Here is a 20,963-nt window from a genome sequence, read left to right on the forward strand (position 1 = left end):
TGTGTATTGGAAAAGCTGAACTGATGGAGTTGACTGTGTATGGGAATACCTGAGCTGATGGAGTTGACTGTGTATGGGAAAAGCTGAGCTGATGGAGTTGACTGTGTATGGGAATACCTGAGCGGATGGAGTTGACTGTGTCTATGGGAATACCTGATTTGATGGAGTTGAGTGTGTGTGTGTGTGTGTGTGTGAATACCTGAGCTGATGGAGTTGAGTGTGTGTGTGTGTGTGTGTGTGTGTGTGTGTGTATGGGAATACCTGAGCTGATGGAGTTTTGTGTGTGTGTGTGTGGAAACACCAGAGCTGATGGAGTTGGGTTTAGTGCAGCCACCACTTAGCCAAGATTCATAATCCCAGTCCCATCAGATTAAGGGATGATGAAGCCATTAAAAGGCCAGCATGCCTGACTCCGCGGCCGTGCCAATCCCACACACCTTCACACGTTCCTGTAGGCCGCTGCTGTCATCACAGCATGGTGGATTCACAGGGGTTTTTGTTAAAAAAAACTCAGAAAAGCTGTTCTGAAGTGTTGACAGTCCTCAAAAACAACATCACAATTTTGGTCAGTTTGGTTTAGTTGTTTAGTGTTTCATTTAGCGTATGCTCATTAGAGTTTAACTACCAAAAGATTCAAAGTTAGACATGATCATAGTATTCATTTTTAAATGACAATAACTTGTTTTTTTTACTGCTATATTTAGGGGAAAATATAGGCGTTGTTGAATATTTTTAGAAGTACATAGATTGTATATCAGATTGTGCACTATAAAAGATTATCAAAGCTCATGCCATTTTTGTTTTAGAAAGTAGGATATAAAAACAAACAAATAGCTGAACTGTTAAATAATTCACATGTATCTTGATCCACATATTAGCTGGCAGAGCAGGTGTTTTGTTTAAATGTTTTTGCAGTTATTGATTGCTTCACCGTCACAGTGATGGGATCCAGCGGTAGTGGGACACTCCATTTAGCCCTTGTAGGCTACAGTGTACAGTGTGGCTGTTTGGTAGCAATGTAGCCGCATGCACTTACTGGTTACAATCAAATGAGATGGTCAGTTACTGGTTATAGTTTAAATAAGGTGACCAATAACTGGTTATCATTTAACATAATTATTTATTTTATTAGCCTTACCTCTGTTATTGCAATTATGTTGCTGTGGTTCTGAGGGGAGAGATCCCTGTGCGCATACCTTGAGGTCAGTGTTATTGGTAAATTAATGGTTCCTTTAAGGTAGTTGAGCAGCTTTTAAAAGAACAGTTGTCAATAACAGCTACTTAACAAGTTACAGTGAGAGCGACCATTTAACTCCGTTTTTGGATAAGTGTCACTAATGCTGGGCCATTTTTCACACTCATCCTTAGCTGAATAGGTTGCACCGATGACGTGTGTAGGACCGCCCTCCCCCCCCGCCTTTATATACTGCTGACGGACACGCTTAGACAGCCCACAAGGCCAGGATTTGTCGTGTGCCTTGTCGTGTGGAAACTAACGCCATAAATAAATGAACAGTGTAAATAAACCACATAAATCAAGAGGTGTACTCGCTTGCTGACACAAGTGCTCTCGTCACAGTCTGGTTCGATGTCATCGCAAAGCGGAATCTGAGAGAAAGCAGGAGAGAGGAAAACATTTTGCCTGCTTATGTAATCGTAACCGATCAGACGTCTCTCATGCCACAGCAAAATTCATGACAGCTTGCCGCGCTGAAATTGTTTTGCCGTCATCTTCAAAAAAAAAAAAAGGAGAAGGAAAACGCTTTTGAGAAGGAAAGAAAATGTAGTTTTTTTAAAAAAATGTTGTATTATGTCTTAATGTCTAAAGAGTATATAATGTTTTTGGTTGTAGCAAAAGGCTAGCTAATAGATTATGCCTTTCTGCACTGATCACAAGACCATTCGCAACGTTTCTCTTAATGGATTTGATCAGGTTCAGGACAGCGGGAACTGATATCTGTTCAGTATTGGATAGGCAGCGTGAAATGCTTTCCAACTAATACCAATACTTTGACATGCTCCTCCCTAAGCACTGCAAGCAACACAGCAGCAGCAAACAAAACAGATACATGTATTATGGATGAGAGAGCTATGCAGTACAGATGAGTCATACCATTCTACACAACCTCACACATAGCAAGTGGACGCAATCGTGTCAGTATGCAAGTATGTCTATGTGCCACTCACCACCGCTAATAGGTGTACTTTTTTTTCTCCCAGGTTTGGTTATTTGTTTTTCTAGGTGTGGTTGTGAACCACACAGAGAATAATTTAGTTAGCACGCTTCTGACGTCGAGCTTCTTCCATTGTTTGCGGCATCGCCCTTCTTGCTGAAGTGCTTCTGATATTGCTCTTCAATGAAATAAATGAACCGGCTCCTTTGTCTTTGTGTGGTTTTTTTTGTTGTTGTTGGTTTTTTTTTTCAGCCTGCCGTCCCAGGCCGTGGGACTGTAGCGCTATAGGTCAGCTTCGTTAATGTATATGATCTCACAGTCCTGGCCAACACGGAGCTGCTTCTTCGTTTACAGAATGCTGAATCGGGGCGCTTTGCCTTTTTGCGTCTAGTAGCCTAAGAAAGCCTGGTCGAAGTGCTTGTTTGTAACTGGCCAGATGGAGCTGGTGCCAAAGGAAGAAATGGCACCAAAAGAAGCTAAACGTTAAGGCTGAGAGAGGGAGTCAGGGCCCGGCTGACAGCCGGCCTCCGATGGACAGAGCCCCGTGAGCTACAAGGTAGCAGTTGAATGCTAATGGTTAGCTTGTGCTTGCAGAGGAAGCAGCAAGACGAAAGGACTCGCAAGGAGTCTATAAGAGTAAGACAGAAAGTAACAGAGTTCGCTGGATGTAATTGGCCAACAGACATGCGCAAAGTCAGATGTAATTGGCTAAAACGTGTGCCAGTTGCAGCTGAGTGGAAGTTTTTGTTTGTTTGTTTGTTTACATCCCAGGGTGTTTTGATTTTTAGACTTTGATTAGACTTTGTTGGTTTAGAGATTCCTTCTGCTGCCTTATTCCAACCCTACAAGTAAAGACGCGGTGGCGTTAAAATTCAGACCCGTGTCTGTGGTCTGTCTTCACACCTTCTCCTCGAACAGCGCAGAGCAGATATGGCGAGCAGGCCTGGCAGAGCCAGAGTGCCCGTCTGCTTTCAGTAAAGCCTCAATACTGGATCTGCTGGCGCATGACGAGTGTTGCATTCCTATTCATCACTCGCCTGCATGTATGCACTTTCAGGCTGTTGTTTTTCGTGCACAGTTTACACAAGCCAGCATCCATCTCTTGACCACAGGACTGCTGTTGGCAGGATATCTTTTGTATGAAAGACCACTTTTGCCACAGCTTAACGCAAGTGAAGCGTTTCTAGCACTTTCCCTGAACAAGGATGAATTGAAGGTGTCGTGTGGATACAAAGACCTTTGTGATAGTTTTTGGTTGTAGAGTTGTTGTAGCTTTGTTGGTCTTGGAGCCGTGCGAGAGTCTCCTTTGAGCAGCATGGAAACATCGGGCCCAGTCTGATGGCACAGTCTGGACTGCCACCAAGAGCTGCCGTGTCCTGCGGTCCAGAGTTTTCACAGGAAGTCATCAGTTCTGCCCTTTGTTCTGCCTCAGTTCATCTTTGTCCGCAACAACGATGTGCTAGTCAAGGACGTCCGCTGGGTGCAGCTTGGCTAGCACCGAGGCTGTGCAGTTAACACTCCTCCTGTGGAGGACGGGGCTTCCTGTCTTTTGGACAGAGGAGCCGAGCAAGTCTCTTCTATGTAGGAAGCATCCTCAGATGTTTCAGCGTACCTTCAGCAGGTAGAAAAATACACTGTGCTACACTTGTTTCCTATGGCGATGGCTCACAATTGCTATTGGCTGTGGTGAATTACTTCAGGGGTTCCACACACACTTTAACTCGTTGCGAGTGACCTTACCATGTGGCTTTTTTTCAACATGGCGGACCCAGTCTGGTAGGGGTTCTGTTAACTAGTCTCTGGCAGTCTTTATAAAGCTTTTTAGAGCCAGTGAGCTGAATTAAGAATACAGGTGCTTTTTGAATTCACCTGATTTTCCCATCTCACTGGCTTTCCTATATGATCTCGCAAAAACTGCCATAATGATAACCAAAGCTAAGTTGCTACAAAGTTATGAGTGGCAAGTTTCATTTTTAATAAATCAAAAGGTTATGGGATCATTGTTTACTAAGAAGAAAACTGGTCTGTGGATTTCCCCCAGGGTAATTTCACTGATCCTTGGAAGACCAAATAAAGGTTTCACTGGAAGCGGTCTGTTTGCACACCAAGAAGAAAAAAACCCAAGTGGTTTAGAAATCCTTCCATCACTGTCAGCGAGTGCTTTATACAGCGTGGAAGCCATGCGACTTAGCCTTGTGGGCTAGCACTGCACTATGAGCCTTCAGGCATGCAGTGTGGAATGTGCTGCATTAGGGAATGACTCTCCAAAACTCTCCCGAGGTCTGTTCATTAAATCCACACTTCAAATCCATCACCCATAACTACCAGATTTAGTAGGTGTGTTTTGCAGAGGCTGGACTCTGACGATGTTGGCGCCCCTGATCCAAGGCGTTAACGCTGTTACAGGAACGTACCACTCCGCCCAGAAGTCACATTCTGTCCCTCTGCTGCATAAACCAGTAGAATGCAGTATGTGATGTGTGACTGGGGGCTTTCCCAGGCAAACCTGTTTCCCTTATGACACAGTGGGATGTCACTACTGTCGCTCCCAGACTGGTGGCACAGTGGGATGTCACTACTTTCTCTCCCAGACTGGCCCCTCTGCAGATTTCTGAGTCTCTTATGCGCTTATGGGTTTATGGGAAGAAGCGGTAAGCGGGGTTAATTCAGCTTAGGGCTGTCTCTGGGACCGTAGAGGGAGGGGGCAGGAGTCAGCCATGAGGCTTCCAGAGTGGAGGCCTTCACGCTCCCAAGCAGCTGGTGAGGTCATCAGGGGTCATAAATGGTGATGGAAAATGGCACACAAGATGCTGAGCCAGGCCTGATGGTCACCTCTGAGCACCCAGTCTCAGGAACCAGAGACGAGACCCCGGAGAAACCTCCTCCAGCTGACCACGTTTCTGAATTCACATCTCTTCTTCCGAGGAAGGCCTTCTCGGATGTTTGAGCTGAGCTCAACATAACAGGAAAAACAGGCGTTGTGTTACACATTCGCCCAGTGGAGTAATTTGAGTAAATCTGAGTGATCTATCGCATCTACTACCTAGCTCTGCCTGGGGCCGCCTCACGGTGGCTGTCATTGGAAATCTAAGCAAATTTGCTTCTCGGTGCCCCAATTGGATTAGGATTGGAACAGTCCTTGTTAACCTCAGCTCCTGTTCTCTCTCTCACACACACACACACACACACACACACACACACACACACACACACACACACACACACACACACTCTATGTTCAATATCAGAGCATAGTAGCCTTGTTTTCTCTTCATTGTCACTTTACCTTTAGAAGATATGTTTGCTTACATATTTGCCCCATGGTTAAAACAGGTGGTTGAGGAATTATGAGGATGTGCCAAAGTTTTCCTTTTGGGGAAGAATGTGTTGGAATATACAGGTTGAGTGGTTAACATGTGATCTACCCAGATCACCAACGTTGTGTCTCCCTGAGGGCAAAACAGCCTCGCCATACATTTGCATTCAGACTGGGTTTTTTTCTGTTGTTGTTTGTTTGTTTGCTTTTGTTTGTGTATATAAAATTCAATAAAACCTTTAATGATAAGACAGCCCAGGTGGTTCATCCTCTGGGATGCAGGAGAGCTGCAGCCTTGCAAGCGCACTCCAACACTCACTACAGGCTCCAGTTTACTGCTGGCACACCGCTGAGCACAGGACCAGTAGCACAACAAAGGTCAAGGCAAGGCTGTCCAAACAAGCTCAACAAGAAATGCAGCCCAGTGTGTGTGTGTGTGTGTGTGTGAAAAAAGAAAATGATTCTTCAAGAAACCTGAGACATTTCAAGCAACCTGAGACGTTCGCCGTTTCAAGTAATTGTCTACACGAGATATGTCGCGTCACTCAAAAGTGGTCCGCTCCGTTCTGCTGTTCTCGCTCACGTGATGAGAAAATAGAAAAGCAGTTTTGGCCTCTTTCCCCACTCCCTCTCTCTCTCTCTCTCTCTCTCTCTCTCTCTCTCTCTCTCTCCGCTCCTCCATCTCTCTCTCTCTGTCCCTCTCCCTCTCTCTCCCTCTCTCTCTCCCTCTCTCCCTCCCTCTCTCTCTCTCTCTCTCTCTCTCTCTCTCTCTCTCTCTCTCTCCGCTCCTCCCTCTCTCCCTCTCTCTCTCTCTCTCTCTCTCCCTCTCTCTCTCTCCGCTCCTCCATCTCTCTCTCTCTCTCTCTCTCCGCTCCTCCCTCTCTCCCTCTCTCTCTCTCTCTCCCTCTCTCTCTCTCTCTCTCTCTCTCTCTCTCTCCATCTCTCTCTCTCTGTCCCTCTCCCTGTGCGTTGCCTCTTCTGCGACGCAGAAGCAGTTGCACGGTTGCGGGCACGTGTCCGATCTCATTATCGAAGGTGATGTAGCCCCGTGATCTCATTACAGCTGATGATGTAATACACCGCACAGGCACGGGTCGTGCCACCCAGGGCGAGAGCATGCCGGCCTTCCAGTACTCGCCCACTACTAACACGTGTGTGTGTGTAGGGGGGGGGTGTGTGCGGGTGGGTGCGGGAGAGAGAGGTTACTGTTGTGTAGGTAGGGTACGGTAAGGCTGGTGTTCTGGAGACCCGTTTGGAACAGAGGCAGGTGAAGTGCTTTGACTTTGATGAGCGGTCCATGATGTTTAATACTAGCTGCCTCTCCCTTACACCAGTGCATGTCTGCTCAGCACTCTGGATGGTGACTTTTACACAAATAAGGAGGGGCCTTACTTTACTCTTTTAATAACAAAATAAACCCCATGAACGGGAGGTGTGGCATGAGCCGTTAAATGGGTTTGTTGCAATACAGTTCTAATACTCTCTTTTCTCTCTCTCTCTCTCCCTCCCTCTCTCCCTCTCTCTCTCCCTGTCTCTCGTGCTTCCCCACAGGAGTCGTAAGATTCAGATCCGGAACATTCCGCCTCATCTACAGTGGGAGGTGAGTCCCGCCGCTCCTAAATTAGCATGTGTGCTTGATTTGAGAACAAACAGAACCACCACCTGAAGGATGGCTCCCTATTTGCAGACACACCCCGATCAAAGGGGATTGCGTTAATTATCGAGTCTCCCCCCTGAACACACCACACATCCGGAGTGCGCCGCACAGTGAACCAGAGCAGCGCTTTTCTTTCGTGAGCGTGTCATCTAAAGTGTGTGAGCGTGTGAGTAGGGGACACCCTCGACCTCATGGGCACTGCCTCCGTGTCAGGCGTTCCGAGACTTCCTGACACCGCGCCGGCACTTCCAAATCGACGTGTGCGGATTGCGGCAGTGGCTCACACGTGTTCCTTAGCGCTCGCGTGCCAGCTGTTTCTCTGTACTGGGTACAGTCAACCTCTGCTGTCGCCTGCATGTGGACTGAACTACATGTGAAGGCTTCCTGAGATGAGATGAGATGAGATGAGATGAGACGGGACGGGACGGGACGAGACGAGACGAGACTTTATTGATCCCGAAGGAAGTTTAGTCACATTTAGTCGCATGAGCTAATGAGTTCTGGAAGAATGCAGCCACAGTCAGAATGGGCTCTTCTCTTTCCCATTGGCCTTCTCACCTCCAGATTAGTTTTTTTCCTTTTTCCTCACTACCCCTCGCGTCACCTATCCATCTCTCCGTTCCCTGCCTGCAGTAGGAGAGGTGTTTTGGGTGGCGTCCCGAAGACATTGCCCCAAACCCAGACGTCTCGTTAAGTGTTATGACATCGAGCGGATGTGCTCTTTCAGCGTCTGTGCTCATATGGAACTGTTTACTTTGCGAACTGACTAATACAAAACAGAAGCGCTCAGTGACGAATTTGGGGGAAATAAATAATGTGTGTGTGTGTTTGTTCTCTTTTCTCCACAGGTACTAGATGGTCTGTTGTCACAGTACGGGTCTGTAGAAAATGTGGAGCAAGGTATATTCACCCTCGTATTGTGTTTTAGAGTGAGTGTGTGTGTGTGTGTGTGTGTGTGTGTGTGTGTGTGTGTGTGTGTGTGCCATTATGTGTTTAGGTATCTGGGTATTTGTGTTGTGTTCATGTGCATGTGGGGGGGGATCTGGGAGGTATCTTATGCACGGAAATCATGACAAGGCATGACCCTGCTCTTTGACTCGTGTGTGTGCGTGTGTGTGTGTGTGTGTGTGTGTGTGTGTGCGTGTGTGTGCGTGTGTGTGTGTGTGTGTGTGTGTGTGTGTGTGTGTGTGTGTGTGTGTGTGTGTGTGTTTGTCTAGGCAGTATGATGTGTGCCTCATATAGTCTCTAATTGTTTTCAAGTAGGATGAGTTGTCTAATGAGGCTGTTAAATTACTTTGTCATCACTTGTTGCACAAGAGACACATGGAAGTACACACACACAGAGACACACAAACACACAGGGTTATCTTTTGCACCCAGGTTTAGATGCTGGGAAATGTTCCCTCTACTTAGTTGAATGATGAAGCCCCACTGATGAGTCAGCTCTGTTCAGATTCACCCACCACTACTAGGCAGTAACCGCTATGACTAAAAAAAAACATCTCAGACTTGCACACATACACACAGTGGGTGAACCCGAGTTCGTGTACCTGGCGATATTAACCATGAATCAGTAACATCTAAGAGTCCTGAACTGGCAATTTGCATTTGTTTAGCTATTAAAAACTTGTGCCCGTGTGTGTGTGTGTGTGTGTGTGTGTGTGTGTGTGTGTGTGAGAGAGAGAGAGAAACATCTTGTCACAAACACACTATCTCTCACATATACCACCTCTTGCTCATCTGATGGACTCTATAGCGACTCTCTACATTTCTCTGCCCTGTTGTGCTTGGAGGGTGAGGGCTGATCCACGATCAGTCTGTCTTTGATATCTGAATGACTTTAGTCATTTAGAATAGAGGTGAGCTAACCCCAGGTCAGAAATTTAATGAAACCAAAGCCAATTCATAGTCTTGCTGAGGTGTGTGTGTGTGTGTGTGTGTGTGTGTGTGTGTGTGTTTGCTCATACACACAGACGTGTGTGTACACGTGAGTGTGTTTGTGTTTATCGGAAATGGTGTTTAGAGAGCTTGGTTTCTAGTCCTGGGAGAAGGGTCATGTCGAGTGGTCTGTGGTTCGTTGATGTCTGGGAGGTCTCTCGTGTGTGTGTGTGTATGTGTGTGTGTGTGTGTGTTCAGTGTTCTTATTTAGATCTCCCTGTTTCTGGGCGACAGGCAGGCGCTTGATAATAGTGCAGCGTCTGCGTGTAGTAAAGCAGTGATCACAGCTGCCCACTGTGGTCATTCATATGTGTGTTGTCGTGGGGGGACAGGAATGTTATTAACTCAGACTAGGCAAAAATGTTCAAAATGAAAGCGGGGACACATTTTTAGATTGACCCCAGGCATGTCTCTCCCCCCCCCCCCCTCTCTCTCCTGTAGTTAATGCTGACTCAGACTCAGCTGTGGTGAATGTCACATATGCTTCCAAAGAGGAGGCGAAAGAGTAAGAGACCCTTTCTTTCCACCCTCAGCGCATCTGCACACACACACAGCACCCCGTCGTCTGTTAAGTGTGTGATGTGTTTCACACAGCTTTACTTCTCTGTGAAGAGTGTGTAAAGAGTCGTCATACACCTGCAGCTCACCCACAGTAGTATCCAAATACTCAGCTTTTGTCCCTTTTCTCTCACTCTCTCTCACACACACTCACTCTCTCACACACTCTCACTCTCTCTCTCACACACACACTCTCTCTCACACACACACTCTCTCTCACACACACACTCACTCTCACACACACACTCTCTCACACACACTCTCTCTCTCTCTCTGACTCTTTCACACACAAACACTCTCACACACACACACTCTCACACACACACTCTCTCTGACTCTCTTTCACACACACTCACTCTCTCTCACACACACTCTCACTCTCTCTGACACTCTCTCTCTGTCACACACACACTATCTCTCACACACCAACACACACACACACACTCTCTCACTCTCTCTCTCTCTGACTCTCTCTCTCACACACACACATTCTCTCTGCCTCACAAACACTATCTTTCTCTCTCTCTCTCTCTCTCTCTCTCTCTCTCACACACACACACACACACCCATTCTCTCACGCACACTCTCACTATCTTTCTATTTCTCTCTCACACGCACGCACACACACACACACACACCCATTTTCTCTGCCTCACAAACACTATATCTTTCTCTCTTACACACACACACACACACACACCCATTCTCTCTCTCCCTCACACACACGCTATCTTTCTATTTCTATCTCCCACGCACACCCATTCTCTCTTGAACACACACGCACACACCCATTCTGTCCCTTCCCTCAGGGCCATTGAGAAGCTGACGGGCCACAGCTTAGAGAACCACTCCTTCAGCATCTCCTACATTCTGGACGTGGAGAGCGACATTGGAGAGGCCCAGTCCCGGGGGGCGCCCCGATGGGGCAGGGGAGCTCGGGAGGCAGATTCCACACACCCCGGGGCCATGGGGGGCCGCCAAGGCTCCCACGAGCTCCCCCTCAGACTGCTGGTGCCCACGCAGTTCGTGGGAGCCATCATTGGCAAAGAAGGCCTGACCATCAAGAACATCACCAAGCAGACTCAATCCAAGTGAGCAGGCCAGTTTGATCTGTTCACATTCAGCCCTCAAACAGAAACAACTGCCATCATTTTGCATTTCAAGCCTTTGGAAAGTGCCCCCGTTATGAGACGTTTCTGTGACTGCAGGCATTTGTGTGTCTCTTTATTCTCTTGCTGTGCTCTTATCTTGTTCACTATCTTCTCTCGTAACACTGTCTCACTTCTACATAACTGATGACGCTTTGTCTGACATATCCAATCAAAAGAGGAGGAGGAGACCTGCAACACTGCAGCCTAAACCAACTATTAATCCCTCTCTCTCTCTCTCTCTCTCTCTCCCTCCCTCCCTCTGCTTCTCTCTGTCCTGCTCCCTCACACTCTCTTCCTCTACATCTCTCTCTCTCTCTTCCTCTACATCTCTCTCTCTCTCTCTCTCTCTTCCTCTACATCTCTCTCTCTCTCTCTTCCTCTACATCTCTCTCTCTCTCTCTCTCTCTCTCTCTCTCTTCCTCTGTCCTTCCCACTCCCTCACTCTACCTTGTGTCTTGGTTCTCTCGCTCTCTCCCTTCAAAATGTAGCGAGTCAGCGATGATGGCTGGCAGATTTTCGCTTTTCTTCCGCATGGTGTTCGTCGAACGTGCTTGTGTTTGCATACTAAAGATTCTTCCCATCTCCCTCTCTCCCTCTCTCCCTCTCTCCCTCTCTGCTGTCTCCCAGAGTGGACATCCATCGTAAGGAGAACATGGGGGCAAGTGAGAAGGCCATCACCATCCACTCGACTCCCGACGGCTGCTCGCACGCCTGCAAGATGATCCTGGAGGTCATGGAGAAGGAAGCCGCTGATACCAAGACGTCAGTCTCACCCTCAGACAGGGCTGAGTGATACGGGGGGGGGGCATATTTTGACAAATCAGATTTGCAGATAAACTATTCTCAAACGCTGAACATTCCCACTCAAGCAGTACAACGGTGTGTTTAGAGTAGGGTTATGTTTTTGTATTGTGTGATGTGATAATATTGTAATTGTATATTGTTCAAACACACCTGTGAGTCCTTTATTTGACATGGTTAAACGTTGGCCTGCACTGTGCTGACCAAATGTAGTTACATTTTTATTGGATCATGGAAATGCCATGGATCAATATGCCTAGCGCCTGAGCTGGAATGTCAGAGACTGATCAAGACAAACACTGTGCACGTTAAAAATAACGTGATTTGTTAGTGGACTCGTGTACATATCGGAGCTTTCTGTGATATCAGCATTGGAATATCATGATTATGATTAACAAACAATATATTGTACAGCCCTGCATTGGATCTGACAGCCATTAACACTTGCTCTACTGCTAAAGAAGTCTGTCATTCTAAATATGTACCTCTCTCTCTCACTCTCACTCTCTTTCTGTATCTTTCTCTCCCTCTCTCACTCTCACTCTCTCTTTCTGTATCTTTCTCTCACTCTCTCTCTCTCTCTCACTCTCTCTCTCTCTCTCTCTCTCTGTGTATCTTTCTTTCTCTCTCGATGCTGTAGTGCTGATGAAGTCCCTCTGAAGATCTTGGCCCATAACAGCTTGGTAGGCAGGTTGATAGGCAAGGAAGGCAGGAACCTGAAGAAGATGGAGCAGGACACGGGGACCAAGATCACCATCTCCCCGTGAGTGCGCGCTCCGTCTGCAGCCCGCTTCACACTCCATACCGCGCCTACATGCAGTGTCCTTTAGATCCACTGTTCTCTAGAACTCACACGATAAGGCATGTTTGAAAGGTAGTTCTAAGATCAATAGCATTATTTATAACTCATTATATTCTGTTAACCGCCCCCCCCACACACACACGTTTTGTGCCCTCCCACTGCAGGTTGCAAGACTTGACCCTTTACAACCAGGAGCGTACCATCATGATTAGGGGAGGGGTTGAGGAGTGTTGTAATGCAGAGGTGGAGATCATGAAAAAGCTACGGGAGGCTTACGAGAATGACGTGGCCGCCCTGAATGTGAGCACCTCCCACAGTCTTTCAGCATCACACAGACCTTTATTAGTACATTCAGTTTAATTCAGTGGTGTTGTATTAACTCAGCAGACCAGGGAGATTAGTGAAGCACAATGGTGTGATGTCTGTTTCTGAGAATTTTTCATTTATTTTTAAAACACTACTAAGAAAGATTAAGGGTTTCCTCGGGGGTTTGAAAACAAATACCAAAGAGCACTACAAAGCAGTGCTTTAAAACTCCAAATGGCTTCTTTATGCTTTATTGATTGTAGGCAATGGAACCCAACATGCTGTAGCTTGCCATCCGTAAAACTCAGTGCTTGGCATATGCTGTTTGAGAGAAAGGTTTTGTTGCTAAAAGTTGGAATTAAGTCAACAGGAATTGTTGATTTATTTTGTGTACACTTTATTAAGAAATTCAGACTTTATGAAATGAGCCCGGTTGAGGTGCGCCACCTATTGGAACATTTTAGCTATTACACCGTATTACACAGTATTGCACAGTATTACACAGCATTAGCTATTGCACAGTATTACACAGTATTAGCTATTGCACAGTATTACACAGTATTAGCTATTACACAGTATTACACAATACTGTGTAATAGCTAATGCTGTGTAATACAGTGTAATACTGTGTAATAGCTAATGCTGTGTAATACAGTGCAATAGCTTGTAATAGCTAATGCTGTGTAATACAGTGTAATAGTGTGTAATTGCTAATGCTGTGTAATACAGTGTAATAGCTTGTAATAGCTAATGCTGTGTAATAGTGTGTAATAGCTAATGCTGTGTAACACAGTGTAATAGTGTGTAATAGCTAATGCTGTGTAACACAGTGTAATAGTGTGTAATTGCTAATGCTGTGTAATACAGTGCAATAGCTTGTAATAGCTAATGCTGTGTAACACAGTGTAATAGTGTGTAATAGCTAATGCTGTGTAACACAGTGTAATAGTGTGTAATAGCTAATGCTGTGTAATACAGTGCAATAGCTTGTAATAGCTAATGCTATGTAACACAGTGTAATAGTGTGTAATATCTAATGCTGTGTAACACAGTGTAATAGCTTGTAATAGCTAATGCTGTGTAATAGTGTGTAATAGCTAATGCTGTGTAACACAGTGTAATAGTGTGTAATAGCTAATGCTGTGTAATACAGTGCAATAGCTTGTAATAGCTAATGCTGTGTAACACAGTGTAATAGTGTGTAATAGCTAATGCTGTGTAACACAGTGTAATAGTGTGTAATAGCTAATGCTGTGTAACACAGTGTAATAGTGTGTAATAGCTAATGCTGTGTAATACAGTGCAATAGCTTGTAATAGCTAATGCTGTGTAACACAGTGTAATAGTGTGTAATTGCTAATGCTGTGTAATACAGTGCAATAGCTTGTAATAGCTAATGCTGTGTAATTCTATTACACAGTATTCGGCCGTAGCAGGCATTCTCTGAGTGTTACTGATGTAAATAAGTGACAACAGTTCACGCCTTTATTCTAGTTCTGTTCACTCCCTTCATAATTTAGTAAAAGGCTTGTAATACACAGTCTCTTTCTCTACCTCTTGTTTTCACACGTTGCCTGTGCTCCTGTTCTGTCTCTCTGTCTCTCCTCTGCTGTGTCTAGCTACAGGCTAGCCTGATCCCAGGCTTGAACCTGAGTGCATTGGGCATCTCCTCTGGCCTGCCTGTCCTATCTCCTGCTGGAGCACCACACAGAGGTTCCTCGCACCATGCTGCCTACAACCCCTTCCTGGTGAGGCCACTCCCTGCCCCACCTCCTGCTACAGGGCCTCTGCACCCACCGCTGCTCTGGGAGCCGTTTCTGAGAAGCACCGTAGTGTTAAGGTCATCTTTTTAACTGAGAGAGAGAGAGAGTTCCACTCTACCGTTCAAAAAGGATCTTTGTGTTATGAGCTCTGGTCGTTGGTCATTGTTCGCTGTGAGCTTCAGTTATTTGGACTACATTTGGCTGTCATCTTCTAAGTGAAACGGGATCTTTTGGGAGAAACCTGACACTGATCTGGATACTTCACTAAGCCAGAGAACACCAGCCTGTGTTTTTCAACCATTTCAGAGTCTCCTTGGATCAATATTTCTTTTCTGGTATTTTTGTTGTGGGGGGTTTTTTTTTTGTATCCCACATAATAATAAGTAGTTTCCCATGTAGTCTTAAATGGGAGTAAAAGATTAACGTGGGTACGCTCATGGTTCCTTTGACCCTTCCCATATGACACACTCGGCTCATTTTCAGCTTTCCAAGCATTCCACATTGTAATGTGACAAAACAATTCCGTCAGGATTCCCACGCGTTTTGAATAGCACGTCCAAACCCAGTATGGATTCGTTAGTAGGGCAGGTGACCCTTTCTGCCTCCTACCAGTGCACTCACACCAGGCTTGTTTAGCAGGTTCAGACCTAACATGACTGACGTAGCTGGAGGTTTTCTCTGTCACCCTGTGCATTAACCAAACACAGCCCCCCACGGTGGTTACCGTAGCAATGATGGAATCTCTGGGCTTCGCCAGGCTGGTGTTTGCCAGGCTGAGTCACTGTGATGTGTGAGTGAAGTCGCTGGCTTAAGGAGGATTAGTCATCCATGAGTCGTTTGTTATGGCTTTGGGTTTACGGGAAGATCCACTGCATTAATAGAGGACACACAGTGTCACGCACTTGTGTGTGTGTGTGTGTGTGCGCGTGTGTGTGTGTGTGTGTGTGCGTGTGTGTGTGCGTGTGCACGCATGAGAAAATCCTCACCATTCATCTTCTAATTCATGTTCGTGCTAAATGCGCACACTCCTGATGTAGTTTTGAAATTCTCTGGTTTGAGAGAGTGTATGTTCCCTTTTAATGCGTACGCCTATGTAAGTTTGTGTGGGATTATTTATACTGCTCTTGACAGTGAGATAGACAATGATGTAGTAATGTTGTCATGTGGTTAAACTCCCTTTGGGGTCTGTTGTAGTCTGCATATTTCTGTTACACCACATCCTCTGTGTGTGTGTGTGTGTGTTTCTGCAGGGTCATGCATCTTCACTGGGTGGCCTGTATGGAGCGCCTACTCTACGTGGCCAACAAACAGTAAGCCACATCTTTTTCTCCTCCTTTTTTCACAAAACCGCTGCAGGTGGAGGCGGTGCAGCAAGGGAAGGGGGTGTGGCTAAGGACAAGGTGTAGCGAAGGGGCGTGGTTTATGAAAGGAAGGTGTGGTTGAGGGGTTTGGATTATGAGTGGAAGGTGTGTTTGAGGTGTTTGGATTAATAATGGATGGTGCATTTGAGGGGTGTGGTTTATGAATGGATGGTGCGTTTGAGGGGTGTGGTTTATGAATGGATGGTGCGTTTGAGGGGTGTGGTTTATGAATGGAAGGCATGGCGAAGGGGTGTGGTTTATGGAAGATGACGCATGCTTTATGAGAGACAGGCTGGGGCATATTAAAGAAAACGTCTATTATTTAATGACACGTGAATTGCCATAGTAAAGTGTGTGTGTGTGTGTGCGTGTGCGTGCGTGTGCGTGTGTGTGCGTGTGTGTGTGTGTGTCCGTGTGTGTGTGTGTGTGTTCGGTTTTGAAGCAGGAGGTGGTGTATCTCTTCATCCCTACTCAGGCAGTAGGAGCTCTAATAGGAAAGAAGGGGCAGCATATCAAAGAACTGGCACGATACGCAGGAGCTTCCATCAAAGTGAGACTCTTCTGTCCACCTGTCTGTCCGCTGTTCACCTGTCTGTCCGCTGTTCACCTGTCTGTCCTCTGTCCACATGGCTGTCCGCTGTCCACATGTCTGTCCTCTGTCCACCTGTCTGTCCGCTGTTCACCTGTCTGTCCACTGTTCAATCCACAAACATTGGGGATTGATGCATATTAGTGAATGGGATCTGAAAGGTCACTATGCGGTGTGATTTGTAGATTGCCCCGTCAGACAACCCCGATGCCCCTGAGAGGATGGTCATTATCACCGGCCTTCCTGAAGCACAGTTTAAGGTGAGTCACATGACCATAATGTACCTATACCCAGTTTAAGGTGAGTCACATGACCATAATGTACCTATACCCAGTTTAAGGTGAGTCACATGATCATTAATGTACCTATACCCAGTTTAAGGTGAGTCACATGATCATTAATGTACCTATACCCAGTTTAAGGTGAGTCACATGACCATAATGTACCTATACCCAGTTTAAGGTGAGTCACATGACCATAATGTACCTATACCCAGTTTAAGGTGAGTCACATGATCATTAATGTACCTATACCCAGTTTAAGGTGAGTCACATGACCATAATGTACCTATACCCAGTTTAAGGTGAGTCACATGATCATTAATGTACCTATACCCAGTTTAAGGTGAGTCACATGATCATAATGTGCCTATACCCAGTTTAAGGTGAGTCACATGACCATAATGTACCTATACCCAGTTTAAAGTGAGTCACATGATCATAATGTACCTATACCCAGTTTAAAGTGAGTCACATGATCATTAATGCACCTATGCCTAGTTTAAGGTGAGTCACATGATCATTAATGTACAGTTATGGGCAAAATAATAGCAGTGTGTTTAAAACAACTGAGAAAAAGCTCAATCCTCATAAGAGCTTTTATTTCCATATACACAAAGGCACCGGAAGCACTGCACATTCAATTCCAAATGAAAATATGAACGAAATATCAATATTTAAACTGAAAATTAAGAAAAAAGAATAATGGGCTGTTAAAAAAATAGGAGTGTCTTCATTTTCATTTACAAACTCAATATTACTAATATTTACAGTATAAACTGAAAGATGTTTACAGATTTAGCCTTTCTGTTGATCACTGAACTAATATTTAGTTGTATTTCTGATAAGTGTGTGGTATGGAGTCAACTAACATCTGACGCCTGTGAACAGATATTCCAGCCCAAGCTGACTGGACTACATTCCACAGTTCTTCTGCATTCTTGGGTTTTGCATCAAAAACAGCATTTTTGATGTCTCCACAAATTCTCAATCAGATTGAGATCTGGGGATCGGGCTGGCCACTTCATAACATCAATCTTGTTGGTCTGGAACCAGGATGTTGCCCACTTGCTGGTGTGTTTGGGGTCGTTGTCCTGCTGAAACACCCATTTCAAGGGCATTTCTTCTTCAGCATAAGGCAACATGACCTCTTCCAGTGTTTTGATATAGTCAAACTGGCCCATGGTGTCTGGTATGCGATAAATGGGTCCGACTCCAAAGTATGAGAAACATCCCCAAACCATTATGCTAGCACCTCCATGTTTTAGTCTTCACAGTGTACTGTGGCTTGAATTCAGTGTTTATGGGTCGTCTCACAAACTGTCTGTGGCCTTTAGACCCAATAAGAACAATCTTGCTCTCATCTGTCCATAGAATGTTGCACCACTTCTCTTTAGGCCAGTCAGTGTGTTCTTTGGCAAACTGTAACCTTTTCAACACGTCTTTTTTTTAGCAATAGTACTTTACGAGGGTTTCTTGCAAATAGTTTGGCTTCACATAGGCGTCTTCTGATTGTTACAGTACTCACATGCCCAGTATGTGAAGATCTTTGATTTTCCTGGAGCTGATCATTGGATGCTTGTTTGCCATTCTTGTTATTCTATGATCTACGCGGATGGTAGTATTTCTTTTCCTACCATGTGTTTCAGGTTTTGTTTGCCATTTTAAAGCATTTGAGATCATTTTAGCTGAGCAGCCAGTTATTTTCTTCACTTCTTTGTTTTTCCCTCTCCAATCAACTTCTTGATCAAAGTTCTTTCTCCTTCGGTACAATGTCTGGAACGACCCATTGTACTCACTGAGCAAGGGCTAAAACCAGCAGGTACAACATTTGCTGCCCTCCTTCTTTAAATAAGGTCCATAAGTGAGACCTGTTTCTTCATAGAATGAATGACCTCACTAATTGAACTCCACACTGCTATTAATTTGAACACGCCCCTTTCATTAAATGAGTCACTTACACCTAATTAGCAGCGTGCATGTCATGACTGTTGATTCTGTTGGTTGCCCATTACTCCGCTACACCTAGTCATGATTTTATTCCCATGTTGTATTATCTTTTCTGCCAAAATCAGTAATTAAATACATTAGTGATGTTGGACTGCTGTTATTTTGCACATAACTGTACCTATGCCCATTTTAAGGTGAGTCACATGATCATTAATGTACCTATACCCAGTTTAAGGTGAGTCACATGATCATTAATCTACCTATACCCATTTTAAGGTAAGACACATGACCATAATGTACCTATGCCTAATTTAAGGTGAGTCACATGACCATAACTTCATATTTCTGTCGTTGAGCTCGCTCTCATCTCATAGGCAGTGTTTCCCAGACCTAGTCCTGAGATCCGCACCTGTTCTAACTTCCCTTCTCTCATGGAGGGCACACTGAGTATCTGGTGAGGCTGAATCTTGTACTTTGGGGCCAGGAGGTCGTTACACTGTTAATGCAGTGGGTGCTCAGGTACTGAGGTCACCGCTGCACACTGGCATGTGCCCATGCTGGACTAGCCATGTAGTAGTGAGACAGCGACGACGTCCTTCATGCTCTAGCACACCCTAATGTTGTGCGCATGAAAGACGGTAATTACCCGAAGATGGTAATTACCCGATGAGTTAATGCCAGGTTTGTTAGGGAAAATGTGCCGCAGGGGTAAAATTGGGAACCAAAGCTCTAGAGCAGGCCTAAACAAAACCAAATTCTCTCTTTCTTTCCGTTTTTCTTTCTCTCTCTCTCTCTCTCTCTGTCTCCTCTATAGGCTCAGGGTCGAATATTTGGGAAGCTGAAGGAGGACAATTTCTTCAATGCTAAGGAGGAAGTGAAGCTGGAGGCACACATAAAAGTCCCCGCAGCTGCTGCTGGCCGGGTCATAGGGAAGGGAGGAAAAACGGTACGTCGATCTGCGTCTCTGTGGGATCGTCTATAGGGAAGGGAGGGAAAACGGTACGTCTGTCTGCGTCTCTGTGGGATCGTCTATAGGGAAGGGAGGGAAAACGGTACGTCTGTCTGCGTCTCTGTGGGATCGTCTATAGGGAAGGGAGGGAAAACGGTACGTCTGTCTGCGTCTCTGTGGGATCGTCTATAGGGAAGGGAGGGAAAATGGTACGTCTGCGTCTCTGTGGGATCGTCTACAGGGATTTGGGTGTGTTAGTATTTTTGAGTTCAAAGTTCAAGTCTCTCATACCCGCTCACCTGTTTGTGTCCATTCAGGTGAATGAATTACAGAACCTCACCAGTGCTGAAGTTATAGTTCCACGAGACCAAACACCTGATGAGAATGATGAGGTGTTTGTAAAAATCATTGGCCATTTCTTTGCAAGTCAGGTAAGCACGTCACTCCTTTAAAGACCCGGCGAACTGGGATTTCTTTTCTGTCTGGATTAGTCTTGGCCTTGGAGGGTGTTCGGTTAATACCATTCCAGAGTCTAGTACATGACTCATTTGAGTAAGCATTACTCTCAGCACTTAGAACTAATGCCCCCCACCACACACACACACTCACACACACACAAACACACACACACACAAACACTCACACAAACACACACACACACATTCGTCCTTCATGTTTTATCACTCTCTTCCAGTCTCACCAACTTGCTAACGTCATGTTAAACAGTGAACAAAACATGACAGAAATGTAATAAAATATTGCTCAAACGCTGCTCAAAAACTAGCCAAACTGGCTCATCGGTACGAACTGAGAACAGTGTGGATGTGGTCCTTATATTCCAGTGAGCAGGCATGGCTGAAGGGCTGCAGTCACAGACGCTTGGGGACCTCAGCAATCTCTCACAGGAGAGCACACGTCTGCTTACTGTGTCGCCATTGTTCACTGATCACAAAAACGTATTCGATTATAACTACCAAGCTACTGAACACGTCTGCCACTTAAGGGCAGACACTGGGCAGGCACCGAGGATGCAGAGAGAAAACGTGAGCGAAAGCTCGAGAATGTACGGTTCTGAAATTATTTGTGTGCTTGGCATTTCTTGGCAGACCGCCCAGCGAAAGATCAGGGAAATCATTCAGCAGGTGAAACATCAGGAACAGAAGAGCCAGCATGGGGCAGCGACGGCATCGCAGCACACCAAGTGACCACCAGAGGGTGGTAGCAAGCAGCAGCAGCAGCCTGTGAATGTAGCTGGCTCCTCCGAGCATGAACCAGAACGAGCCAAATGCACGACAGATAACGAGAGCGGCAAGGAACGCAGACGGGAAGGAACGACATCGAAACCAAAGAACTTTTTTTTTTTTTTTTTT

At 45.6% G+C, this 20,963-nt stretch overlaps 1 protein-coding gene across 2 annotated transcripts in view; it reads left to right on the forward strand.

Moving 5' to 3' along the window:
• The window catches only part of igf2bp2b (insulin-like growth factor 2 mRNA binding protein 2b), a 30,107-nt gene extending 9,144 nt beyond the window's left edge, over positions 1 to 20,963 (forward strand). The window contains exons 3-16 of one of the 2 annotated variants that reach the window (XM_035534519.1): positions 7,042 to 7,090; positions 7,996 to 8,047; positions 9,527 to 9,590; positions 10,453 to 10,734; positions 11,422 to 11,556; positions 12,236 to 12,358; positions 12,562 to 12,697; positions 14,323 to 14,451; positions 15,717 to 15,776; positions 16,270 to 16,377; positions 16,602 to 16,676; positions 19,459 to 19,590; positions 19,911 to 20,024; positions 20,700 to 20,963. In XM_035534519.1, coding sequence (XP_035390412.1) covers positions 7,042 to 7,090; positions 7,996 to 8,047; positions 9,527 to 9,590; positions 10,453 to 10,734; positions 11,422 to 11,556; positions 12,236 to 12,358; positions 12,562 to 12,697; positions 14,323 to 14,451; positions 15,717 to 15,776; positions 16,270 to 16,377; positions 16,602 to 16,676; positions 19,459 to 19,590; positions 19,911 to 20,024; positions 20,700 to 20,798 — 1,558 coding nt within the window. In that variant the 3' untranslated portion in view covers positions 20,799 to 20,963. The remainder of the gene's footprint in view (positions 1 to 7,041; positions 7,091 to 7,995; positions 8,048 to 9,526; positions 9,591 to 10,452; positions 10,735 to 11,421; positions 11,557 to 12,235; positions 12,359 to 12,561; positions 12,698 to 14,322; positions 14,452 to 15,716; positions 15,777 to 16,269; positions 16,378 to 16,601; positions 16,677 to 19,458; positions 19,591 to 19,910; positions 20,025 to 20,699) is intronic. The other variant, XM_035534520.1, reaches the window with a different exon arrangement.

Source organism: Electrophorus electricus, chromosome 16, assembly GCF_013358815.1.
Source record: "Electrophorus electricus isolate fEleEle1 chromosome 16, fEleEle1.pri, whole genome shotgun sequence".
In the NCBI taxonomy this organism is placed as follows: Eukaryota; Metazoa; Chordata; class Actinopteri; order Gymnotiformes; family Gymnotidae; genus Electrophorus; species Electrophorus electricus.